Source organism: Stenella coeruleoalba (assembly GCF_951394435.1).
Source record: "Stenella coeruleoalba genome assembly, chromosome: 18".
Lineage (NCBI taxonomy): Eukaryota > Metazoa > Chordata > Mammalia > Artiodactyla > Delphinidae > Stenella > Stenella coeruleoalba.
The window spans coordinates 17,913,936-17,941,035 of record NC_137164.1 but is presented as its reverse complement, the minus strand read 5'-3'; the positions used below and the strand labels follow the sequence as shown (position 1 = coordinate 17,941,035).

General features: G+C 36.5%; 1 protein-coding gene across 5 annotated transcripts in view; it reads left to right on the top strand.

Annotated features, from left to right (window-relative positions):
- LOC307176897 (histone-lysine N-methyltransferase SETDB2-like) overlaps positions 1–27,100 on the top strand; it is an 81,052-nt gene that overhangs the window by 15,710 nt on the left and 38,242 nt on the right. For 4 of the 5 annotated variants that reach the window (XM_079903413.1, XM_079903412.1, XM_079903414.1 and 1 more), the window contains 8 exons: positions 1,089–1,185; positions 11,842–12,405; positions 16,667–16,783; positions 17,533–17,702; positions 19,221–19,440; positions 19,984–20,083; positions 21,449–21,542; positions 24,034–24,359. In XM_079903413.1, the coding sequence (XP_079759539.1) occupies positions 1,089–1,185; positions 11,842–12,405; positions 16,667–16,783; positions 17,533–17,702; positions 19,221–19,440; positions 19,984–20,083; positions 21,449–21,542; positions 24,034–24,359 (1,688 nt within the window). The remainder of the gene's footprint in view (positions 1–1,088; positions 1,186–11,841; positions 12,406–16,666; positions 16,784–17,532; positions 17,703–19,220; positions 19,441–19,983; positions 20,084–21,448; positions 21,543–24,033; positions 24,360–27,100) is intronic. The other variant, XM_079903415.1, reaches the window with a different exon arrangement.

The following is a 27,100-nucleotide window of genomic DNA, read 5'->3' as shown; positions in this document are numbered from 1 at the left end:
CCATGTTTTTTAGTAAATCTTATTTCTAACTATGCTTATATTTATTTGTTTTGTTCCTATTTGTTAATATGGCTTTATATGGCTCATTCAAAGAAATTAGCTGGGAAATTCTTAACTTGTTAAACTTATTTAATTTTTAATCAGTTATTATATTATTTACTCAGCTCTCTTCCACTATCAGATTTTAAATCTTCTTTTTTCACCTGTACAACTAAAGAGGGTTTTTTATGCTAATTAGCCAAGGATGACCTTGGATTATAACTTAAACTATTCTTTTATTTACTTAAACTTTTTTTTTCTTTTTAATAAGAGTGGTGTGCACTAAAGGACCAATGCAAGTTAATAATCTAAGGCAGGATGAGAATCACTTTTTTTTCTTAAGGTCCACTACTACATAGGAAGAAGCACAATTAAAAACAATTTTTTAAAGCCAAACATAGACTATTCTACGTATCCATTTTTTTCAAAATAGGAGCAGGAAATCTATAACTTTTTCATTAAATACATAGCTTATTTCTATAGTGAAGTCATGTTAGAAAGAATAGATGAACTTGAAAAAGAAGAGACAACAAATGAGATGAAATTAAGTGTGGAAAGATATAGGAGAAACTAAGAGAAATATGAAAATACAAATGGAAAGACAAAAAGAGATACCCAAATACCTCCCTCTCTCCCCCAAAAGTAGATAGTAATAGAATAATGAGAAAACAAAAGATACATAAACTTTCAATTTTGTGACCTTAATAGAGCCTTTAAGAGTTATGTTTTTTTGTAAAATACAAGCAGAAATAGGGATACTTGATGTTTCACTTTAAAGGTTGATTAAAATTCAGATAAAGGTCGGCCAAACTACAATTTCTGCAGTAGAAATCTCTTCTATCCTAAGTCTTTTATTTTATCCTATCTTATTTTCTTAATGTTTTTGAAAATGTTGACACCTAATTTTGTGGCTCAATCTTGAAATCGTAATATGTTTTCAGATTTAAGGGCTATATATATATATCTAGTCAATAAAGATACTATTTAGATTTTACAGTGAGTGATTTTTAACTTGGCATTCTTGTTAAGTTTGTAATTTTTTCATGTAGATCATACGTCTGTGACCCAGAATGCACAGGAAAACAAATCAAGTTCATTGCCCTCTACATCACATGAAGACTCCTTTCCAGAAGACTATACCTCTCTGTATGTATATAAGTTAAATTTATTTATGTCATTAATGCTTTTGCTCCCAAAAAGGGATTTACTGTTGCTAATCATTTGACGTAAGAGTAGATAAAATATATAAAAAAGGATGCTTTCCCATCAAAAGTTTTAAAAGTTGTGTATTTTATGTACATCAGACTTGTCAAGAGCTGGGAAATCAGTTGGCATTCTGTGAAGCCATGTTCTGCCTTGTAGTTCAAGGTGTCTAATGACAAAACAGTTCTCAAGCCAGATAAAAACAGAGAAGCCCCTATAGTGACTGATAGAAGTAGTCACTATCATCAGTTTACCCCTACCCGGAGACTGGCAGAAAGATGCAGACAATACCAGATAGCCCTGCTTTACCTACGTATCCGTTGTTTACTTACAGCATTTTTGTGTTTTTGCAGGGTCAGTAACTAGATCTACAGCACTGTGCATAGGATTGGTTTTCTTTATTTTTGTTTTTTTTCCAGTAAAGTATCTTCATACATGTAAGAAAGTTGATCTTCCTCCCCACAAAATTGGATTGAAATTAGGTTACTTAACTCCTGAGATTTGTAGTAGGTTGGTTTTCTTTCATTTGTTTTATGAAATGAAGCTTAGATAAGAAAAGAATCATTTCTTTTTTTTTTAAATTAATTTTTAGGAAAAGAATCACTTCTGAGGTTCATATCAGTATTTCATTTCCATGTTTTTCTAACTTTTCTTTATAAATATAAAAAGATTTTTTCCTTTGTTAATTGCCTGATAACTTGAGCCTTACACCTCTTGATTTTTATTAAATTAGTCACCAGAAGAGTACTTGTAAGCCAGCTTAGCTAACTTTCTTGAAACCCTAAATTCCAAATTACAGATTTTACCAGCATGTTTACTCTTACATTTTAGTCGTAAGTAGTTCTAATTGTCTATTGTTCCAGTAATGACTAACAGAGCTGTACTTATTAAGTGTCACATGAGGAAATTACATAAAAATACATTGTAAACTGTAAATTACTGTACAAATTTTAGTTTTTATTTAAGAACTAATGATAGCTTATATACAATTTTCTCTCTTGCATATACCCTAAGTTAATCCCTTCATATTCAGAGAAGAACTTTTTGAATCTTCAAATTGTATTTCATAGTCCCCTTCCCCCAAAATAGGGGAAATCAAATGATGACATTTGTAGAAAAGAATGCCACAGAACCCAGTTTGGAACATAATTTAGTTGGTTAAGTCAAGCTGAAAAGGGAAATGAAACATTCAGTTTACTGGTTGTACAACACTGTAGCTATATAAATTACTTGAGAGTAAATTAGCCTATATCAAAACAAAGAACAAAGCTGTGAGAGCCTAAGAGAATTTATTACAGTGAATACTGAGTGAAACCAAACAAAGGGATCTATATCTTAGGTAGACAAGTAAATAGTACTGCTTATAGTTCAGAATACATTATAATGAAAAAGTGGTAGAAAGGAACTTGGCACTTAATAATAGGGGAAAAGCAATTCCAGGCACAGGCTTCAAAAAACAAGGAAATATTGGATACCTAAATAAATAAATAAATAAAAACAGAAACGTATTATAGTAGACTAGGCTAAAGAAGATAGAAGTTAAATGGAAGAACAAAACAAAAAGTACATTATAGAATATATTTCTTACTATGGGATGTACCCCCAGCATGTTTCAAAAATACTAAAACAGACTGAAGTTATTTAAGGGAAAACATAAGCTTACCTCATTTTTTCTGCTTTTTTCCCCCCCTCATTTTTAATGTATTAGTTGCTACTGCATTATAGTCCATGGGTGGTGATGGATTTGCATTGATCTTTTAGCTGCATTCTCATCCACTATTTTTTGCTACCTTTTTGAGAAATCTTAAAGATTGAAAACATAAAGAGGGATATGGCAGAAACCCATACTCACACCATCCAGAATTAACAGCTATTAACCTTTCATTGTATTTGCTTCCAGTCTCTTTTTTAAAAAGAAAACAAAACACTATAATCTCTTTGAGCCATACCTAACTTCTCACCATGACAAAGTTCCGTTGCCCTCTCTGCTTCTCTAGGAGCAGTCACTATCATCAGTTATTTTTCTAGTTCATTTTTTAATATTTATATAGCCATAAATAATATATAGTGCTATTATAGTTTTTAAATTTTACATAAATATTCATATATGTACCTTCTTACTTGTTTTACTCAGCATTAGTTTTTTGAAAGTTTTTTTTTAAATTTAATTTATTTATTTTAATTTTTTTGTCTGCATTGGGTCTTCATTGCTGTGGGCGGGCTTTCTCTAGTTGCGGCGCAAGTGGGGGCTATTCTTCGTTGCGGTGCGTGGGCTTCTGATTGCGGTGGCCTCTCTTGTTGCAGAGCACAGGCTCTAGGCATGCAGGCTTCAGTAGTTGCAGCACATGGGCTCAGTAGTTGTGACTCGCAGGCTCTAGAGCACAGGCTCAGTAGTTGTGGCGCACGGGCTTAGTTGCTCCGCGGCATGTGGGATCTTCCCAGGCCAGGGCTCGAACCTGTGTCCCCTGTACTGGCAGGCAGATTCCTAACCACTGTGCCACCAGGGAAGTCCCTACTCAGCATTAGTTTTGAGATCTAATCATGTTGCTTCTGTGTTATAGATCTATTTCATCTCCTTGTTTGGATTTCCATCATGTGAGAATACATTTTATTAATTCCATTCCTTTAAGGATGGATAATTAGATTGTTCCAAATATTTACTGTTACAAATAGTAGTGCAGTGATCAGTTTTATCCCAGCCTTTCTTTTAAGAAAGTATTCATTGTGAAAGTCAATTAAGGAAATTAAAGGTATAGTCTGGGATCTTTAAGATTACCCCAAATCAGGACTTCCCTGGTGGCGCAGTGGTTAGGAATCCGCCTGCCAATGCAGGGTACCCAGGTTCGAGCCCTGATCCGGGAAGTTCCCACATGCTGCGGAACAACTAAGCCCGTGCGCCATAGCTACTGAGCCTGAGAAGTCCTCACACCTCAACGAAGAGTAGCCCCCGCTCGTTGCAGTGAGAGAAAGACTGCGCAGCAACGAAGAGCCAATGCAGCCATAAATAAATAAATTTATTTTTAAAAAAAAAGATTACCCAAAATGTAGAAGAAAAGGGCAAATGAGTGAGAAAAAGAAGAGAATGATGAATAATGTTCTCAAAAAAGAAACTATTAGCAGAAAACCAACAATTTTAGTGAACACTGTAAAGTATTTTCAGGATCATCCATATGTTATAATGCTCTTTACAAAATGTTAAGAATTTCAAGCTAAGGCGACAGAGTTAGGACCAATGTGCTGCTGCTTACAAAGGCAGTGCAGGAAATCTCAATGTCTAAACTAGGATTCAGAATTGTTCCAGTAGCTAGAAAATGAAAATACATATATTTTCCATTAAAAAATTTGGTACTTAAATAAATATGAAATGTAGATGTTCTCAATATATTAAAAAATAATGTAAACTTGCCTAACAGAATCATTGCTTTTGGAAAAATCTGCCCTGTTTTTTCTGAACTAGAACAAACAAATGAACAAAAACACAAGAAGCTAGAATAAGTGAAGCAGAAGCAATGGTCAAAGAAGGTAACTTCTGAGTATAAGGAAATATCAAGTCTGGAGGCAAAAGGTTTTACCAAATACCACAGAAATGAAAATTACTAATAGATAAGTATTGATTTTTAAAAAGTTTTAATATCAGTCTTAAAGTATAAATATCTTACAAGTATCCAAACAAACAAAAAAAGCCAACAAAACAGCAAAAATCAGGCTAGCACCTTTGCAAAAGCTCAGAAAACATCTATATACATAACCTTCTGGGAAATTTTCTCGAAAATCCTCTTGCTGACCAAAAGAGGAGTCAGAATGTATAAGATATAGTATTTAAGAAATGGCAGTGGCATAGAAACCATCTAAATATAGAGTTAACTATAATAAAGATGAGTCCTTAAACTAGAGACAATGGAGGCCCTGCATGGTATGCAAAGTTTTATGTTTATAGTGTATTTCTAGAGAGGGTTCATAGCTTTCATCGGATTGTCAAAGGGTTTATGGCCCTAAAAAGTTTAAAATATCACTATTGTGGATATGGAGCTTCTAAATAAAATTTTAGCAATTCTAATCCAGAGAAATATTAATGAGATGACTTAGAATTTACACTAGTCAAGCAAGAATGATTTAGTATTAGGAAATATATTATTTTACAGAAGTAAACCACAGGAAAAAAAGCTTATCTTAAGATGCCAAAAGACTTTTAAAAGTAATATGAACCATTAGAAATAGAACTTTTTTTTTAATTTTTGAATTTTATTAATTTTTTAATACATTATGTTCTTATTATTTATCTGTTTTATACATATTAGTGTATATATGTCAATCCCAATCTCCCAATTCATCCCACCCCCACAGCTTCCCCCCTTGGTGTCCATACGTTTGTTCTCTACATCTGTGTGTCTATTTCTGCCCTGCAAACCGGTTCATCTGTACCATTTTGAAGAATTTTTTCTTAATGTGGGAGAGAATATGTTTCTTAAACCAGCATCCCTGTCCTATATACTGGTGAAACTTAGAGACATTTCCTTTAAATAAAGATTAAGACAGAAGTGCCTGCTATCATAATTGTTATTCAGTATTTTTATGGAAATTCTAGCCAGTATAATATAATGTAAAAGAAAATACGATTATTGAAATGCACAAAGTAAAATTATTTGTAGATAGTCTTATCCTTCTAGAAAATCTAAGATGCAAGTGTAAAATTATTAAGCTAAAACGAGGGTTTAGTGACATAGTCACATAAAATAAAAATATGAAACTCTATACCTTTAGAAAATATGAAATTAAGTCCCCATTCACAACACCAGAAAGTAAAATAAATGAGACTAATTACAAGAAGTATATACCTGAGGAAAATTAATTCTAAAGATTTTAATGAATGGATAAACTTACTATGTGCCTGGATGGGAAAACTGCATATTGTAAAAATGGTAATTCTTCCCAAATTAATTTATAGATTTAATTTCATATGAAATCCAAGCATTTGGATTTTTTTTAACTTGGCGAGCCATTATAAATTTAATCTCAAAAGATAAAAAAATCAGAAAACACCTAGAACATGTTTAAAAGGCAAAATAGTGAGGAAGGACTTGCCCTGAGAAATATCAAAATGTTCCATCATAGTATGGAAAACAATGTTATATTGGTATAAGAATTAACAGTTCGATCAAAAGGCAGAATAAGTCTAGAAAATAAGAGGACATTTTTATGTATTTCTAAGAACTTGAGATATGATTAAGCTAGTAAGTCAAAAGTCAGAAGGTGAAAGAAGGAGGTATTCAGTAAAAGACTCTGGAACAATTGGATATCATTTGGAGAATTTAAGTTAGATCTTCGTGTTACGTCAAAATAAATTCCAGATGAAACTGGACTCTCAAACCATAGAAAAATTAATTATAAAATTAGAACCCTAAAAAACAGAAAAATAATAAATATTAGATATCTTTCTATAACATTATGTGTCATGGCATTATTCATAATATTGTTTATACTTTATTATAAATACTTAGTTCACTGCCTAGAATGTAAGCTCCTTGAGATCACAGAGCTCTCATCTTTTTTTCCGTAGCACCTGGCACATAGCAGGCACTCAAGAAATCGTTGATGGAAGAATGAATGAATGAATGAACGAACGAATGAACAAGCCCCCAATAGGAAAATGGACAAAGCATATGAATAGACAGTTAGCCAAAAGGAAAAAAAAAAAAAATCAATAAACATGAAATTATGTTCAAACTCCTTATTATTTAGAGAAAAAAAATTAAGGTAATAAAATATTTTTCACCTATCCAATTGATGAAAAATTTTAAAATAATATTCAGGTAGATGAGCATTCATCCGTGCTATGAGAGTATAAATTGGTCCAGCCTTTTTGGAAAGCAGTTTGGCATCTTTTATTGATTAAAATATGTGTACCTCCTAGTACCATGATCGTAGTCTGTAAATGCCATTTCTCATTAAATGGAACCGTAGTCCCTTAGAGAAATGGCTGATTCCAGACCTGAGATATCTTGTGACAGAAAGCAAAAAAGCTATCAAAAAAAAAAAAAAACTGTATGCCAACACATATATATGGAATTAAAAAAAAAAAAGATTCTGATGAACCTAGGGGCAGGACAGGAATAAAGACACAGCCATAGAGAATGGACCTGAAGACAGGGGGAGGGAGAAGGGTAAGCTGGGACGAAGTGAGAGAGTGGCATGGACATACATACACTACAAAATGTAAAATAGATAGCTAGTGGGAAGCAGCTGCATAGCACAGGGAGATCAGCTGCTGCTTTGTGACCACCTAGAGGGGTGGGATAGGGAGGTTGGGAGGGAGACGCAAGAGGGAGGGGATATGGGGATATATGTATATGTATAGCTGATTCACTTTGTTATACAGCAGAAACTAACACACCATTGTAAAGCAAAAAAAAATCTGTCACTTTGGTAGTTGCTAGGATACAACTCATCATTCTGAATATTAGTAATTAAAGAAAAGAATCAAGCATTTATCCGCCTGCTTATACTAACTGTATTTTAGGATAACCCAAGAATTGATGAATTTCTTTATGAAAGCACTCTAGCCGGAAAATGCAGTAGGAATGATAGAATTAGAAAATTGTTATTTTTACAACTACTACCCCCACCCCACCACACCCCAAAGAAACAGTGGCCTTAGCCCAGTGGTCTCAAATGAATTGTGGTCAGAACAGGTGTTTTGTTTTAAACTTCTAACTTATTGAGGAGTGATGGTCTTGTAAAATGCATAAAATGTTGCAGCAATGTTAAATTGCTGTAAAAGTTTCTAAACTTTTGCACTTTGAATTTTTGTACTTACCATGAATTGTTAAAAAACCACTGGGAACTGGCATCACCACACCTGAACGTAGCACTGGTCTAGGCAACGATCATGAGTGAATGCCAAAACTGTTAACTGAAAGTGAGGAGCTTTAAAATGGATGGAAACACCCAAACCCACTTATAAATCTAAGCATCGCTAAATGTGAACAATCAGACATTGTTTGTCTCCTTATGTGATGCAATAGGAAATTCATAGCACCACATGTGAATTATCTCCCCTGACCCCCCACCAAAATTGAACCTGAATCAAATCAGGCTTCTAGAACTGACTACTGCTTTGCCAGGAATGGAAGGGGTGAGTTAAATGACAACACCACATGGAAGGCATCAGCCAGATTCCAGAATGTGGGAACTACTATAGGACAAGTGACACAATTTATTTAACTTTAACCAATAAATGTCATTAATGAAGAGGGAGGGAGCACTACATAAGGTTAGAGACATAAAAGACACCTGAATCAAATACAGAGTGTAGGGGTTGTTTGATTCTGATTCAAACAGATTTTAAGACAATCGGGGAAATGTGAAGATGAGCCATTGAGATTATGTATTTTTAAAAAGACTTATTTGTTAGAAATACATACTGAATTATTTCAGATAAGTGTTTGCTTTAAAATACTCCAGTGTTTCAGGGTGGGGCAAGAGGGGTGGAGAATAGATTAAATAAAATAGGCAAAATATTGATAATTATTAAAACCTGGTAATAAGTGTCAAACATAAAGCCAGACATTAGCTGTAGTGGTGAAAACAGGTTTTATTCACTAACTACTGACAGTAGGAATACGAGCTGAGCTCCATCGCGATTTGTGCTGAGGTGACTGGCGTTTTAAAGGGCAATGCGGGAGTAAGGAAGGGAGTACAAGCTGGGGCTCAAGTGAAAACTTACTGAAGGTTAATCACTGTGAATGCCCATGAGGCCAGCTGTGTCTGGCTGGCAGTCATCAAGTTAGGATTCTGTCCTCCCACAGAGACTGGAGGACAGAGACCCTGTCCTTCCTGATGATTACCTTTCAAAAGAATGGCTTTCAGGTTTTTGAGAAAAATATTCCTGAGTTATAGAAACATATACATCTCAGAGAGACCCAGAAAAGATTCATAATTTTAAGACCTTCTTAGTAAATGTTCTAAGAAAGGTCAGGGGCTTGTCTTTAGGTGTTGGCTAGAAGAAACAGCCTTGAGCTTTCTCAAGGAGGCATTTTTTTGAGAGGCTGGGGTTATCCTAGGGACATGCATGTCCTTATGCTGCTAGAAGCCTTGCTAGAGTTTGGTTATCAGCGCAGAGGGTTGGACAGAGTCATTATGTGCTGGGAGTTCTGGAGTTCTTACAAGTACATGAGGTTCCAGTATATCAGTCTTTATGAGAAAAGAATACTCTTAAGTGTATGTTTGAAAGTTTTTTAATAAGAAGTTATTCTTAATGTATATTCCCCTTGACCAAGTAATTCCTCTTAAAGGAATGTATCTTAAGGTAGTAATCAGAAATTTGCAGGGCTTCCCTTGTGGCACAGTGGTTGAGAGTCCGCCTGCCGATGCAGGGACACGGGTTCATGCCCCGGGCCGGGAAGATCCCACATGCCGCAGAGAGGCTGGGCCCGTGAGCCATGGCCGCTGAGCCTGCACGTCCGGAGCACAGGCTCCGCAGCAGGAGAGGCCACAACAGTGAGAGGCCCGCTTACTGCAAAAAAAAAAAGAAAGAAAGAAATTTGGTCAAGGACTTATGTATGAGGATATTCATCAAAGTAGTAACACAGAAAAATAGGAAACAAATATTTCCAACATTAAAAGATTTATAAATTATAGGACATCCTTTCACCTACTAGATTATCAGAAATCCGGAAGCATCAAGAGCCTCTGTGAAAGCAGGCGCTCACATAAATTGCTGGAGAGGCTGACCCCATGGAGAGCAATTAGGCAATCTTAACAAAATTACTAATCCATTTACCCTGTGACCTAGCATTCCGGTTTCTGGGATATCTTCACATGTATGAAATTATTATATATGAGGTTTTTTATTACATCATGATTTGTAATAGCAAAAGATTGAAAACAATAGAAGACTAGTTATATAAATTGTGGAATTTATGTAGAGGATTACTATACAGCTGAAAAAAGGATGGGGCACCTCATATCTGTGCATTCAGTATGGTACCAACTAGCTACATGTGGTTAGTTAAATTTGAATTACTTAAAATGAAATTTAAAATTCAGTTCTTTGGTCACAGTAGCCACATTTAAAGGTGTTCAGTAGCCGCATGTGGCTAGTGGCTATGCCACTGGACAGCACAGATATAGAACATTTCCATCAATGCAGAAAGTTCTGTTGGACAGTGCTGCTTTATATAGTGAGTATAAAAATTTTTCTAAAATACCTATATTACTTTTATAATAAATAACAGATACCTAGAGATAGATTGAAAATATTAGGTAACACAAAACAGGTTTTTTTGTGTGTGTGAAAGTTTAAAACCTGAGTTTGGAACACATGGAATCTTCACAGAGTTTTTTTCTTAAAGTCAATAACCTCTCCATTTTCTCCTGTAGTTTACCATTTTCAGATGTGTATGAGACCAGGTGGGTTACATATTATGGGGAAAGTTCACTTGGTACAGTTGTTGAAGGTAAAAAGAAAAAACAGCATAAAGGATTCTTAATTAATTATTTTTTTACCTAGCCTTTACTGTTTTTTGCTTGAACCAAGTTTGTCTGAAGACATAACCTTCCTCAGGTCTTTATTGAACTCATGTCCTACATGAACTCTAAATTTGCTAGGTGCTATTGGTGTAGATGTAGCAAAAAGTTACCACTGTAATCACAGCTTTCTGGAATACTCTGAAATTAGACTGTGATATAATAAAGATACTTGCTTTGTCTGGGTCCCCAGCACACAGCTTCTAAAACCTTTGGAATCTCCTGAGTGGTAGGAATGTCTTTGGCATGCAAATGAGATGACTTGGTGAGGCGCTCCTAGTTAACTTAAGGATGGGGTTTGGACGCCAGAAAGACAACCTTGGTTAGAAGCCTAAAACTTTCAGCCCTACCTCCCAACCTCCAGGGCAGGGAGAAGGGCTGCAGGTGGAGATAATCACCAGTGGCCAATGATTTAATCATTCATGCTTAAGCAGTTAACCCTCCATAAAAAACTTTAAACAACAGGGCTCCTGGAGCTTCCTGGTTGATGGACAGTTTGAGGTGCTGGAAGGGTGGTGCATTTGGAGAGGGCATGGAAACTCCATGCCCCTTCTTACCTACCTTGCCCCATGCATCTCTTCCATTTGGCTGTTCCTGAGTGTATCTTTTATTATAAACTGGTAATAGTAATTAAAATGCTTTCCTGAGTTCTGAATCTTTCCAGCACATTATCCGAGAGAAAGGGGTTGTCAAGAGTGTGGGTGACCTGGAAACTGCATTTGGCATCTGGCATGGGGGCAGTCTTATGGGACTGAGCCCTTTAACTTGTGGAATCTGTTGCTGACTCTAGGTCGATAGTGTCAGAATTGAACTGAATTATTGGACACCCAGTTGAAGAAGTGGTGCTGGAAAAAACACCACATATTTGATGTCCAGAAAAAAAACAACCCTTCAGGTGTAACTTTATGTGGCTGCAGAACATAGTAAGATGTTGATTTCAGAGTCTGGCTTATTTTAGTGTTGTCTAAGAAGAAGCTAATAGGAGTTAAATACCACCTTAGTGTGCAGTGTTTTTTAAAAAATGGGGATTGTGCTATACATTTGAGATACTAATAAATAATTAATTTTAAACAGATCTACAGAAAATAAGGAAATTCCCCCTCTGGAAAATAAAGTTGCAGACTTTAGAGAAAAAGAATCATCTTCAAATTTATCTTACCAAAAGCATGACTGCTCTAGTGCCTGTCTGATGAAAATGCCACTTACCTTCAAGGGAGAAAACCCTCTGCAGCTACCAATCAAATGCCACTTCCAAAGACGACATGCAAAGACAAACTCTCATTCTTCAGCACTCCACGTGAGTTATAAAACCCCTTGTGGAAGGAGTCTACGAAACATGGAGGAAGTTTTTCGTTACCTGCTTGAGACAGAGTGTAACTTTCTATTTACAGATAACTTTTCTTTCAATACCTATGTTCAGTTGACTCGGAATTACCCAAGGCAAGAAGAAATTGTTTCTGATACGGATATTAGCAATGGAGTGGAATCAGTGCCCATTTCTTTCTGTAATGAAATTGACAATAGAAAGCTTCCACAGTTTAAGTACAGAAAGACTATGTGGCCACGAGCATATTATTTAAACAGCTTTTCCAACATGTTTACTGATTCTTGTGACTGTTCTGAGGGCTGCATAGACATGTGAGTAGAAAAACATGGCATTTCAAAAAAATCTTCTGAATGTAGGGGTACTTGTCAAGAAGTCCTGCTGTGTATCAGTTTGTCTGTCTATCTAAAACCAGTTCATCGAGAATCTAAAATAGAAAGATGCATCTCATTAGCAATAGGAAAGAAAACTCTTTGCCAGTTATTTCAGTAATTTGGGAATTATTTCTTCCAAGGATAAGTATTCCCTTTAATCTAGTACCATACTCCTAATAGCAGCAATTACAGCTAATGCCATGGAACTGTGCCAAACACTGTGACAAGTGCTTTACATATATTTTCTTGTTTAGTTCTGACAAAACCCCATGGGGTAGGTAATATTATTTCCATGTTACAAATGAGGAAGTTGAGAAGCCAAGTGTAAGGTCAACAAATTTAAGAACCAGAATTTGAACCCGTGCTCTTAACCATTATGTTATATGTTGTATTTTACTTTTGCAAATCATTTCCTTGCTACTTTTTTTAGAAAGTTAATGGTGCCTCTCCTGATCATAAAATTGACATTCCATAAAAAAAAATGAAAACATGTTCTAATATATTAAGACTGTGAAAAACATTTTTTTTCAGGGTGTGTAATTTATTGGTATTTGTAGATTTGCATATGTAGAGCGGACTTGCATTATATGTACATTTAATTTAATGCAAATTTAGCTGCCTTTACTAGGAAAAAGAAAAAGCATGAGAGAGATAAAGAGAAATAATTAAAATTATATACATAGTTCTCACCATCCTCTCAGAAGGAGTGTGAGATATCAATCTGCTGTTACCTCAGTTTGGCTCGGTTCCTTTAGATCTGTCATAGAGGAAACCTCTCACTGTGCCAGGTTTTATTCTGTTTAAATATAAGTTGTTGTTTCTTCAGCATTGCCTCTAAACGTAACCCATCTACATCTGGCCAAGCCCAATCTCTTTCAGTGATGGAGGAAAAAAACTAACTGTTGGACAGTGTTTACTATACTTTATGGTCAGTTTAGTGGGGTTTTTTAAAGAATAATTTTGACTGTTTGTGATTTTTGCCTTAGACTGTAGAAAGTAACCCCCATGTAACATGCACCACCAGCATATATATTTTCATCTATTGGTCAGAAATTACAAGAGAAGTCACAAAATAAGCAAAAGCTGAAGCCCACTGGGATCTGGAATTGGACATGAGCACTGGGGCCAGGGATTCTAATCCTGACAGGATGGGAATTAAACATGTCCCATGCATGGCAGAGAGTGGGCGCTGAGCTCTTTTGGGGGACAGAAACAGGGACCTGCACAATGCTGGGAAGCAGGCTAATAACTCACAGGGCCTGGAATTGTGTTAATAACAACTGGGTTTAGAGCTGTGAAACCCATAGGTCAGAGCCAGAGCAATGAGGAAAGCAGCCAGTGTAGAGGAGCACCCAGGAGTAAATTCCACGAAAAGTATGATTTCAAACAGTCAGAACACACGAAGACATTTAGGACCATGAAGGCAGCATAAGTCCCAACAACTGGCAGCATTCACACCTGAAGAATCAGAGGTAAATGTAGAATCTGACTGAAAGAGACTTTAAAATAGGTATGTTTAAAATGTCCAAAGAGATAAAATATTAGCATCCATGAAACAAGAAAAGGAGATTATTTTTTAAGTATACTGTATATGTAAAAGAACCATTTGGAAATATGGGAAATAAAATATATGGTCATTGAAATAAAAACTAAATAGATGGACTAAATGGTAAGCATTGGTAGAGCTGGAGAAAGAATTAGTGAATTGCAAGGCAAAACTAAAGAGATTCCCTCAGAATGCAAAGAGATAAAGATATGGGGAAAATAAATTTACAGGTTAAAAAATATGGAGGATAAATGAAAAATTCTAACATACATCTGAGAAGAAAAGAGCATTGTTCAGAGATAATAGCTGAGAATTTTCCAGAATTGAAGAAAGACAGGAGTCTTCAGAGTGAAAAAGCCCACTGTATACTAGAAATGGAAAATAAGATAACTATATGTAAATATATCATGATGCAACTTAAAAAGTATCTAGGGCAAAGAGTAAATCTCACACTATCAGATAGAAAAGAGGAAGAATAGATTGACAACACACTTTTCATCAGAAAGAAGACAAAAAGGAGGCATATTAGCTTAAAATGCTGACGGAAAATAAAGGTAAAACTAGAATTCTGTACCAACCCAGATGGTCATTTGTGGGGAGGGAGGAGGGTTCTTACACAATTACACAGCAGTTGAAGACATGCATAACTGCTTTCTAGCAATAGTACTTTTAAGTCTATCTAGAGCATTGTTTTTCAAGCTACAGGTTTAGTAGGATGTAAAATCACTTGTAACTAGCATTTTAAAAATTAAATCATATAGAAGGTACCCATGTGCATCACACATGATAAGGTACTTCATGCCACTGTTATTTCTGCTTGTATGCATACACATATAAATATGCATGCCTCTGTAGGATTGTGAAGAAAATATATTTCTTACTGTGAGTCATAGTCAAAAATATTTGAAAGCTACTACCCTAGAGATGCTTACACATGTGCATAAGAATAAGGATGTTGTAGCATTTTTGGTGTATTGAAAACTAGAAGCAACTTAATTGTATACCAAGCAACTTAATTGTAATCTAAATGCTGTGGAAAAGTTAAAAGGAAATAACTAGATTTGTATATAACACAGATGGGTCTCAAAAACATATTGAATGAAAAAAGTTGTAGGATAATAACTATAGTACTTTTTAAAAAAATACAATATATTGTTTGTAGATAAATATGTATGTAAAAAGTATAAAGGATGCCTCACCAAACCTCTTGAGAGTTTAGTTTTATCTGTAATGCCTTTTTTTTTTTTTTTAAGGAAGATCATATATACAGTATATATGTTTTAAATTACAGTTGGCCCTTGAACAATGCAGGGGTTAGAGCTGCTGACCCTCCATGCAATAGAAAATATAACATATAACATAGTTGGCCCTCCATATAAGGGGTTCCACATCTGTAGTTCCACATCCGAGCATTCAACCAACCGTGAATCGTGTAGTACTGTGGTATTTACTCTTGAAAAAAATCCATGTATAAGTTGACCCATGCAGTTCAAACTCATTGTTCAAGGGTCAACTAAAAGGACTAGATAAAATGATGACAGCTAATTCTATATGGTCAAAATATGAGTGTTTATTGTATTATTGTTTGTGTTTTTCTGTACTTTTTAAACTTTGCAAAGTCATACTAAAAAAAGCAACAGTAGATTTCTACGTCTGTAAATAGAATCCAAATTAATGAATTTATTGCTTGTTTTTTTCTGTTGCAAACAGTAGTTACCACTCTGACATGTATTGTGTATAAACAGAGAAATGCAGAAGCAAATCATAGAGGAAAAGACCTTAAAGTCACTTACCATTCAACATACGAGACAGGATTCAGAGATTTTAACCAGCTTACCAGTGGTTACATACCTAGTTTATAGCCGAGATAACCAGGTTCTTTACTCCCTATCGATTTACAAGTCCCTGTCATGTTAGATAGTTATCTAAATAGTTAGAGGGAAATTTTTTTTTTTTTTTTTTTTGCAGTATGCGGGCCTCTCACTGTTGTGGCCTCTCCCGTTGCGGAGCACAGGCTCCGGACGCGCAGGCTCAGCGGCCATGGCTCACGGGCCTAGCCGCTCTGTGGCATGTGGGATCTTCCCGGACTGGGGCACGAACCCGTGTCCCCTGCATCGGCAGGCAGACTTTCAACCACTGTGCCACCAGGGAAGCCCGGGAAAATTTTTTTATGGTTGCATGTTTACTGCTTAGCAATGTTATGAAAAACAGATTGTAGTAGCCAGATACCCAGCATCAATCTCCCCAATTTATTTTCATGTCACTGGAGGGAGAGATAATACAAGACATATGCAATATGCCCTTTGAGTTTGACACATATAAGTTTATCCATTGTAAGAGAGCAGACATAGGAGAATTTTTACAAAGAAGGTTTTGCAGAATAGGAAATGAAAGGAATTCATTTTGAAAAGTTAGAGAAAACTCATAAAGTTAAGTATTTCATGAGCAAATAGAGGTACAGGGCAGTTTATAATTATTTATAAATTTTTGGTAGATGTTGTCTTTCAAAGAGGTCTTTTTTATTTAGGGAAGAAGTCTAACAGTCCATGAACCAAACAACTATTCTAAATACAATTACATCCTTTACACTTTTGTCAAGATAGTCTCTTAACTTGGTGCTTTTTTATTCTGACTTCTCCATCCGTTGCCTTTTAGAACAAAATGTGCATGTCTTCAACTGACAGCAAGGAATGCCAAGACTTGCCCCTTGTTAAGTAGTAAAATAACCACTGGATATAAATATAAAAGACTACAGAGACAGATACCTACTGGGTAAGATACCTTGAGGATCCGTTGCAGGGTGTTTATATCTTTGAAGAAGGGTACTTTATCATTGTGGCCTGTAGTCTTATAAATGTTGTTAAATCTTAATTTCTTATACCAAAAATCTAAATTAAGGAATTAAAAAAACAAACTTGTATATTGTTCTTGGAAATGGAAGTCAGAGAGCACACATGTAACATGCAGACTGTTTCTAACACTCATCTGCTTTGAGTCTGACTCTTTCCCTGCTAGGGTTAGCTTACTTTGGGTAGACGGTTCCCCATTAAGATGTATACTGTGCAAAGCTTGTCTGAGAATTGGGAATTTTCAACTTCTCATGGCTGTTATTAATAAAAATAAACAGAAAATTTTCTTCCTAGACTTTCCCTTCCTAGACATTTCCTTCGTAGACATTGCTAGACATTTTTAAAGAGCTAACCTTTACTATGTGCCAGGCATTGTCTCAAGCACTTTGTAGATACCAACTCATTTAATCTTCACAAAACAACCCCAAGAAGTAGGTAGTATCATATAATCCCCATTTTAAAAATGGAAAATTGAAGTACAGAGAGGTTAAATTCAAGGTCACGCAGCTAGTAAATGCTGGAGCTATGTTGGAAACCAGGCAGTCTAGCTCTAGGAGCCTTCACACTTAGTCTGTCTCTCTTGGTAATTATTAGTGACGTAGCAATATAAAGTGCTTATGCTTTTAATTTAAGATGTTTGATTGATTTTTCTCTTGTATGTTTTATTGACAGCATTTATGAATGCAGCCTGTTGTGCAAATGTAATCGACGAATGTGTCAAAACCGAGTTGTCCAACATGGACCTCAAGTGAGGCTACAAGTATTCAAAACTGAGAAGAAGGGATGGGGAGTACGCTGCCTAGATGACATTGACAGAGGGACGTTTGTTTGCATCTATTCAGGTAAAGCAAAGGTTTACTTTCACATTACTCTATAGTAAGATCTACATTTCTGAATCTCCATTTTACTAGTCAGGGCCACTGAGATCTTATAGCAAGGACAAGAGCAACAATATATAGGAGGAGCATCAGAGGAAGACAGGTGACTGGGAAATTGAGCACTGAAGGGATGAAATGCCTTAGGAGGAGGTATCAGGTGTTCCAGAAAAGAAAGGCTAAGGGATAAAACTTGGGTTATTGTGTGAGGCACATTTTTTGGTCTCTGTGGCTGCAGATGCTTTGGGGTAAGGTAAGAAAGCTTCCTATTTAAATAGGAAATCTAAATGACTGATTTGCTAAGATAAAGATTATTAATCAAAGACTGTCTTGTTCAGTGTCTTGAGCTATTAGAATTTAATAGGTTAACATTGTAATAAATACCTTCAGATGATGATTCAGGCAAAGCAGTTCACTCCATTTCAGGTACTCAAGAGAGTTGCCCATGTTCTGAGTGAAAGTTTCCAACCAGTGTGTTACAGTTGTGCAATTACTGATTCTTTCAGGCCATATCCCACAGGCCAGACACGTTGGTCTCTAGTTGTCTCTTCCTTTTACCCCAGAGTGTCAGGCAAAAATCCTCACTTTCTGTGCGTACCATGAAATGAGAAAGGTTGGAGAAACACGACTCTCAACGCCATCTAAAGGAAATGTGCTAGGCAGCAGGGACTAGAGCAACCCTCCTCATCTGAAATTCCAGGTTCACTTCAGTGAGGGCAAGAATTATCAGAGTTCAGAATAGTCACACCTGGATCCCTACCACATACCACTTACAGACACACATACTACACAACTTACCTAGACAATTCATCTCTCGTATTTCTCAAAATAACTCTTTGATGCTGCCCGTAAAATGCCAAATCGTGTCCAGAAAGTATCATTCATTGGCTTTATCTCCATTGCTAGAAAATGCACCTAAATTATCTCTCTGATCTAGTTGCTAATTTTGACTTGTTAACTATAATTTTGAGTTCCTTGAAAGAAAATGCGTAAGCTTCAGGTGAAGATTTTAATTACACTAGGGCTTAATATGAGAATAGGCACATATCACTACAGATTTAAATAGGTCACTTTATAAAAAGAGTAAAGGTTTTAAATGATAAAGCATTTATAACTAGACACAAAAGCTGAAATTTTAAGACTAGAGTTCACCTCTCTAATTTTCTAGAATGCTTTCTGATCTGTATTTTTGTTTTATATTATTGTAGCTAAATCTCTTCTCTTTCATGTTATACCACAACAGACAAATACTTCTTTTAGATGCCCTGTATTTTTTCATGTACTGGGAGATACGAAATCTCTTCTTGGTCTTTTATATATTATTTCTTACAATAGCTTTCTAGGATGAGTTAGTGTTTATCTTCATTCTAGAAATAAGGTATACCCTATAGGGTTCTTTAGTAATGGAGCAGAAGAGATGCCCTTTTGTTGCTAGTAATTGTGTTATTTTTTGTTGTGTTAAGCTCTTTTACCTTTTTCTTTTAGGAAGATTACTAAGCAGATCTAACACTGAGAATTCTGATGCTATTGATGAAAATGGAAAAGAAGAGAATATTATGAAAAATATGTTTTCAAAAAAGAGGAAAATAGAAGTTGCAGATTGTGAGGTTGAAGTTATCCCATTAGAACTGGAGACATATCCTAGAAGTGCTGTGACTGAGGAGTGTCCACCTAAGCTCCATAATAATCCCAAAGAGCCCATTATGTGAGTGAGATCTTATGAACCCAATCAAGATTGATCTATGCTGTATACTATTGATCAAGAGTAGTTCTTTCTCTTTCATCTTTCTTTCTTACTTTCCACTTCCACTCCTATGTATCTCCTGTATGTCAACTTGCTTCACAGTTGTAAGTTTAACACTGTGAGAAATCTAGGGCACTTAGATTTAAAAATCTAGCCAACATACTTTATTTCCTCAGTTTCCATTTGTGGAGTTTTACCTTTAAAAACTTTGACTTTAATCAGGTTCTTTATGGATGTTGTAACTTTTGCAGTTCTTTTTATTTTCTATTACTGTTTTATTTGCAAAGCTTTTCTTAGGTTTTCTTCAGTTTTTTAATATACTTCAAAAATGATTGACTTTAAAATATGATTATACTTTTTTCTTCTAGTGAGGGGTAGGCATAGATGTTATAACTTAGATTAATTTCTAATGGATATTTATGTAACAGTGAAGCTATCTATATTTCAGGGCACAATAAAGAGCATTTTTAGTGATATACAGAATAACTTTTTTTTCCTTTTCAGAGAAATGAAATGTAACAATATTTCAAGAATTCAGTATCATTCAGTCATTAGAAGTCCTAAAACCAAGACGGCCAGTATTCAACACAATGGGGAAAAGATGGTAAAAACTGCAAAATGTAGATGGTGCCCTTCTGAGAACATTAACTATTACTTAGTTCAAATTGTGTTACTTAATAATGTGTAGGATTTCTTTTATTATTTTGTAATGTGGTGCTGTTAAAGTGTTAGGACTATGTTTTATTTACTTAGTATCTTCCATGGTGGTTGGCATGTTCCCAACTTAGATATATAAGGAGAATGTTGGTCATGATCTGACAGTGTATTCTACTGAGACCTATCCAGTCTAAGAATTTGTAGAAGAAGCTAAAGTGTTCAAGAGTTGATAGTATTACATAATAAGAAAAAAAGGATGGAGTAATTTAAGTTAAGGAGAGATGGTGTGAGATGTAGGAGAAAGAAGAGAAGCAGCCTAATGAAAGAATCATCAAGAAAGCAACATTTTACATGATAGCCTCTGAAGGTACACTTTTCAGTCTGTACTGAGAAGAATAGTCAGACTGTAACTTCGAAACAGAATGATGCAGGAAGAAAAGAACAGGCAGACATAATGGTAGTTCACGGTAAGGCTTGTTGATGAAAAATAAAAACTCTGCCCTAGGTGGTGTGCAAATATTTGCCCTCTGCCTAGTAACATTCAGTAGGTACCTCCTCAGTACCACATGATTATGAAAAGATTGGGCCGGGGGATCACATAGGCTTGGGTTTGCCCTCCAGCACTGCAGCTTACTAGCTGCTTGACATCTCTCTGTCTACATTTCTTTATCTGTAGAATGAGAATAATAGTATCTGTCTCAGAGTTAAGAGGATTAAATGAGATAAACATCAGAAACTTTGTGTAGCACAATGCTTGACACCCAACTAAGTGCTCCACACATGTTGACCATTGAAGTACATAAATAATAATAATAATGGTCAACATGTATGGAGCACTTAGTTGAGTACCAAGCATTGTGCTCAGCATATACCCCTTTTTGAAAGTTATCATTACCATTTAAAGTGACTGCAGTGTCTGCAACTCATGGAGACAGGCAATTCCTTTAACCTTTTCTTTGAAGTAACTAGCCAAAGAGTGTTTTTAATCTTTGCACATCTTATAGTTGAAGCCAAATTTATAATCTGGCATCAGAATTGAGGGATACAGACAGGTGTATTTGAATTTTATTTTGAATTTATAGTGCCTAAAGAGTGTCTTGACAGTCCTTATAATTTTCATAGCTGTTGCTCACTAAAGTGCCTAGGAGTAAAATACAGCCATAAGGGCTCCATCACTTCAGAGAGGCTTTCAAAACTAATCTAGTAGCTATAGCCTGTGAAGATTGACACTTGATGAAAGAGCCCTTACTGCTAAATTAAATTTTTTTTCCTGACCTAGGAAGTAAAGACATCTTCCTTGTTTTCTTTTAAGGGATTTACTTCCTCAGAGTCTGTCACCTCAGAAGATAATGGTGGATTTAAACCAACTCAAGTACATCTGAACTCTAAAGCCAAGGAAATGAGAGGTAGGCTTTGTTTCAGTCTGATTGCCTGCCTCTTCTGCCTTTTTGTCTCTCTTGCTCAGTACTTGTGGCTCATTTTCTCAGACTCCATAACAAAAATGTGGCATTCATCACAAGAGTTTCTACTTGTTTAGATCAGAGGTTGGCAAACTATAATTGGTGGGCCAAATCCAGCCCACTACCTGTTTATGTATAGCCTATGAGCTAAGATAATTTTTACCTTTTAAATAATAACTGAGAAAAAATGGGAAGATAAGTAATACTTTGTGACACTTGAAAATTATAGGAAATTATAATTTCAGTGTTCCTAAATAAAGTTGTATTGGAACAGAGCCACACTCTTTCGTTTACATGTTGTCTCTGTCTACTTTCACACTAGAGCAGCAGACTGAATAGTCACAACAGAGACCATGTGGCCCACAAAGCTTACAGTATTTACCGTTTGGCCCCTTACAGAAGAAGTTTGCTGACCCCTGGTCCAGATGCCAACCATGACTTGATGCGTGGCAGGAGAATGGGGTGGTCAGCTCCAAGTCTGCATAGTCCATGTATGGCTTTGGAAGCATTGTCCAATGCAGCTATTTCCTAACCCTTCGTTTAGGCTCCTTAAAAATAAAGACACATCATTCTCCTGCAGTATTCCAGCCAGTGCTGCTGCAGGGGATGCTTAGCAAAAAGTGTAAATATTGCTACCCTGAGTGCTTATCTTTCAGTGTTACCGGACCTGCCATGGTTAATATTACAACCTGACAAACTTGGATTTTGTTCATTTGCATTTCAATATATCCCTCAGTGGAGAGGCATTGCTGAGACATGACCCTTTGTGAAGAACTGACCAACCATTGCCTCTTCTGCCTTTGGGCTTCCTTGCATCTGCACCCCCAACTCCCCACCTGGTCTTAAAGGATGGAGACTGGGGGAGGCAAGGCAGCTCCTTGACAGAAAAGGTCTATCAAGAAAGGGCACTTATAATAATTTCACCTGTAGAGGAGGAAAATCTCTTTCTACCCATCTTAAGCTGTCTAGCCAGAGCCCTGTAAATTAGACTGACAAAAGACAGATTGACAAGAGAAAAACAAAAGTTTATTAGTATGCATGTTATACACATAACACATGAGTACTCAGAGATGAGTAACTCAGAGAGGTGGCTTAGAACTCTGGCTTATCTAGTATCTTAGTCAAAGAACAATAAATTTTTAGAGGAATATAACAAGACAAAGGAAAAGGGCCTTGAATATCTCGTGGTGGAAATTGTGGGAACTCAGATATATGTGAAACCAATGGTAGATAAAGGCTAGTTAGTCAAGTATGCTATGTAGATTGCTTTGGTTCAGTCTCCAAGCTGACAAAGGTCTATAGTTATCTCTGGTAATTAACTTTTGTCCTTCCTAGTATTATAGATGGAGGGACACCTTTGTAGATTTATATCCTGCTTTTAGACACATGGGGGGAGGGCTGAGCTTTTCCTGTATTGCTACTTAATTGCCCTTAGCTCAAAATAGTCCTTATGTCAGAGATGCATATTTTGGGATGACATTCTGATATATCACCATTTAATGCATGTGAGCCATACGACTACTGTTACTTTTGGTTCTTTTGTCATTTCCATTGACTACTACAATGTATATAGCAGGCACCACAAAAATTAGTTATGTACTATTATAGCTCACAAGTAACCCATGATTAAAATATGAGTACATGTAGGAGTAGCAGCCAGCAACAGTGATGATTACATCAAAAACATTAATTTTAGAGAAGTATAATTTCTTCGTGCCACTGAATTAGGTGACACAAATGACTTTTTAAAAATAAATCATTTTATTCCATTTGACATGCATTCATACTTTTGAATATTTTCAAAAAATTATTTCCATTATTCGATAAGAAAAATAAGTAGTTCATCTTCTTCTAAAGTACTGTTGTTTGTAAAAGTGTAATTATTGAATGATCATCTAGTAAAAACTCCAAACATTAATGTATACAAAACCCAGAGCAATAGTTATTACTATTGGGACTTATAGAGGGTGACTCCATCAGGGTCTCCTCAGGCCTTTCATTGGTATATTAAAGGCCTAAAGTGCTCCCTAAATACCCTCTCTGTTACAGCTGTTTAGAATACACTTAAATGCAGATTCCAAAGTTGAAGAGAGGTAAGTCAGTTTCTAAGGAGTAGAGATTAAATACAGTAACAGGAAGCAACATGTATACAGATTCATAAAAAGGCATTGTTATGTAGTAGAAAGAAGGCAGGCTTTGGGGTCAGATATTTCTGGGTTTCTTACCCCACTTCTCATTACTATTGCTAGTTAGGTGAATCCCTTAAGCCTTCAGAGGCTTGAAGTTTTCATTTGTAAAATTGGAGTACTGTCTACCTTAATACATTGTAAGGATTAGCAATAATTAGCACAGCTTGCATTTAATTAGAATTGTTACTCTCACCACTGTTGCTCAGCCAATTACATTTCCTGACAATTCCTTCCACAACGTTTATTAGAGGACTCAAGCTCAAACCAAGCTGAAGATTCTGAAGACAACCCTGTGATTGAATCAGATGTGATAGATATAACTAAATGTAGAGAAGAAACTCCACCAGGGGGCAGATGTCACCAAACAGTCACACTGGATGATCAGAATGAGATTCAAATACAAAAGCCCCAAGAGGAAAAATCTCCAGCATGTCAAAACCAGCAGGTCTTTTGTGATAAAGAGTTACCAAGTGAAACCAAGAATGCTTCATCTGATTCTCTAAAGAAATTCAATAAAGGGAGTGTGTTTTTATTGGATGCCACAAAAGAAGGAAATGTGGGCCGCTTCCTTAATGTGAGTATATGGGCTGAGGTTCCTATGTCTAAACACATTTTTTTTTTCCTAGGCTTCTTAACAAAATCATGAGGAAAATATGATTAAAAGACTCCAAAGCCAGACTACCTAGATTAGAATGCCAGTCCTAACCAAATATACTTCAATTAAAAAATTTTTTTAAAAATGCCAGTCCTCCACACATGACCTGGGGCATGTTACCTGACCTCTCTATGCTGTATTTCCCACCCCTATAATATGGAGATAATAATAACTGTCTAGGACGTTATGAAGATTAAATGTATTATATATAAAGTGCTTAAAAGGTACCTGGCACACAGTAAACATTTGCTTGAGAAAGCTATAAGAAATAGTAAGAAAATCATATATGTTTATTGAAAGGTTTTCAAGATTCATTACTTCAAAAAAATATCACAATGGGACTCATAGAATAAGCTTCTCTTTTGTGTCTTATATAATACAGTGAAATGCCTCTATCTATTCAAAAAAATCAGTTGGGAGTACTTATGTTTTGCTTACTCTCACTAAGTTTTGAGTGGTTTAGTGGCTTAGTACAGAAAACCAGTACATTTATCAGAATATTGCATTTTACTATCTTACTCCTTTTTTATTCCTAAACCATAGTCGTTTTCTGTTTCTGTGTATGTTTGGGATATATGTAATGAGATTTATTTTTGTTTATACAGAGAAATATTTATGATTTCTCTGATTTTAAGGTTCAAGACTTAAGACTCCTGGCATCTTCATGGTAAGAGGGATAACTTGTATTATTGGCCATAACTACTGAGTAGTGTGGAGTTACCTTGTAGCTTTCCCATCATACTGCTATTCTATCCTGCCTCCTACCGTCATACATGTTTATCAAAGAATGTATGGTCTCAGGAATCCTACAGGAAAAAAAATCCGCTTCAACCTCTAGTCCCAGTGTGTATATAGACTCTCTTTGGCCAACTGGACCATGTGGAAGCCACCTGTATGCCCCGTACTCTCTGGGCTCCACTTTGTCCTTGCTTATCCTATCCAGGAGAGTGAAGAGGAGTCGTGGAAGGAGGATGGGAACTTTGATACCCTCCACACATCTTTGGAAAGGTCCACTCTAGTACTCTGATCCCTGGATATGGCCTTAATTTTTCTCTTTGATCTGTATCAGAGCTCTTCTTCCTCTCTGGGGTTGAATTAGTGGGATGGGCAGCTTTGCTTTTTCCCTTAAAGTAATGGGAAGCATGCATGGCCCATGATTCTTTTATGCATTCCCTTTGCGAAGCTCAACACTCCCTTCCCCCCCGCCCCCCGGCCACGCCGCACAGCTGGCGGGATCTTAGCTCCCTGACCAGGGATCGAACCTGTGCTCTCAGCAGTGAAAGTGGAGTCCTAACCACCGGACCACCAGGGAATTTCCTCAACACCTCTTTAAAATGACTTTTGAGTAGTTTGAAGTTGACGTTCAGTGATTATTTTTATTTTATTTTATTTTAATTAATTTATTTTTGGCTACGTTGGGTCTTCGTTGCTGCGCGCGGGCTTTCTTTAGTTGGGGCAAGCAGGGGCTACTCTTTGTTGTGGTGCGTGGGCTTTCTCATTGCGGTGGCTTCTCTTGTTGCGGAGCATGGGCTCTAGGCATGCGGGCTTCAGTAGTTGTGGCTCGTGGGCTCTAGAGCACAGGCTCAGTAGTTGTGGCGCACGGGCTTAGTTGCTCCGTGGCACGCGGGATCTTCCCGGACCAGGGCTCGAACCCGTGTCCTCTGCATTGGAAGGTGGGTTCTTAAGCACTATGCCACCAGGGAAGCCCTCAGTGATAATTTTACATGTAATTCAGGTGCCATCAGAAGAGAAAATACTCTTAAGTCGGAAAATCTTTAAAACCAAAGAGCTTTTGTCCTTGCTAGATAAATCTTTATTTGGCTTTTTTCTTTTTCTCTGTCCTAGTTAGGAGGATACTTGGTTAACAGGGAACAGAATCCTCTCCTCCCTTCCTCTTTCCTACAACTGCTTTTCTCTATTCCACTTTCACTACTTCTACACTATTGCCAAACATGCTAGGAGCTATTAAACATGCCAGGAGAGCCAGAAGATCATTAAAGAATGATCTCTAGGACTTCCCTGGTGGCGCAGTGGTTGAGAGTCTGCCTGCCGATGCAGGGGACGCGGGTTCATGCCCCGGTCTGGGAAGATCCCACATGCCGCAGAGCGGCTGGGTCCGTGAGCCACAGCCGCTGAGCCTGCGCGTCCGGAGCCTGTGTTCCACGACAGGAGAGGCCACAACAGTGAGAGGCCCACGTACCAAAAAAAAAAAAAAAAAAAAGAATGATCTCTAGCAAAGGACTGTTGTGGCTTCCTTTCTGGTAGGTTGTGTTGAATGGTGGCTGCACGAGAACTATATGGTTGGTTTCACCAGCTGGGTCCATCCCTTCTTTATAGGAGGAAAAAAACGGGCTTTTCTTTCTTTTTAAATTTAATTTTCTACTTAGATAATACATTCACAAGATTTCAAAGTTTAAATAAAATAAAAAGCCTTAGAGAATACCTACATACATACATACAGCCAAACAGAATTCTGTATCAAGGTAGCTCTGACCCTGCCAAGTAGGCACCATGAGTAAAGCTTACCAGGCCCAAATTGAAAAAACTGTGTGGACAGGAAGTTATCATTGAAATTTAATGGTGGCAAATATGTCTGAGGAAAATTGCTGGGATTTGATCCCTTTATGAATCTGGTGATAGATGAATGTGTAGAGGTGGCA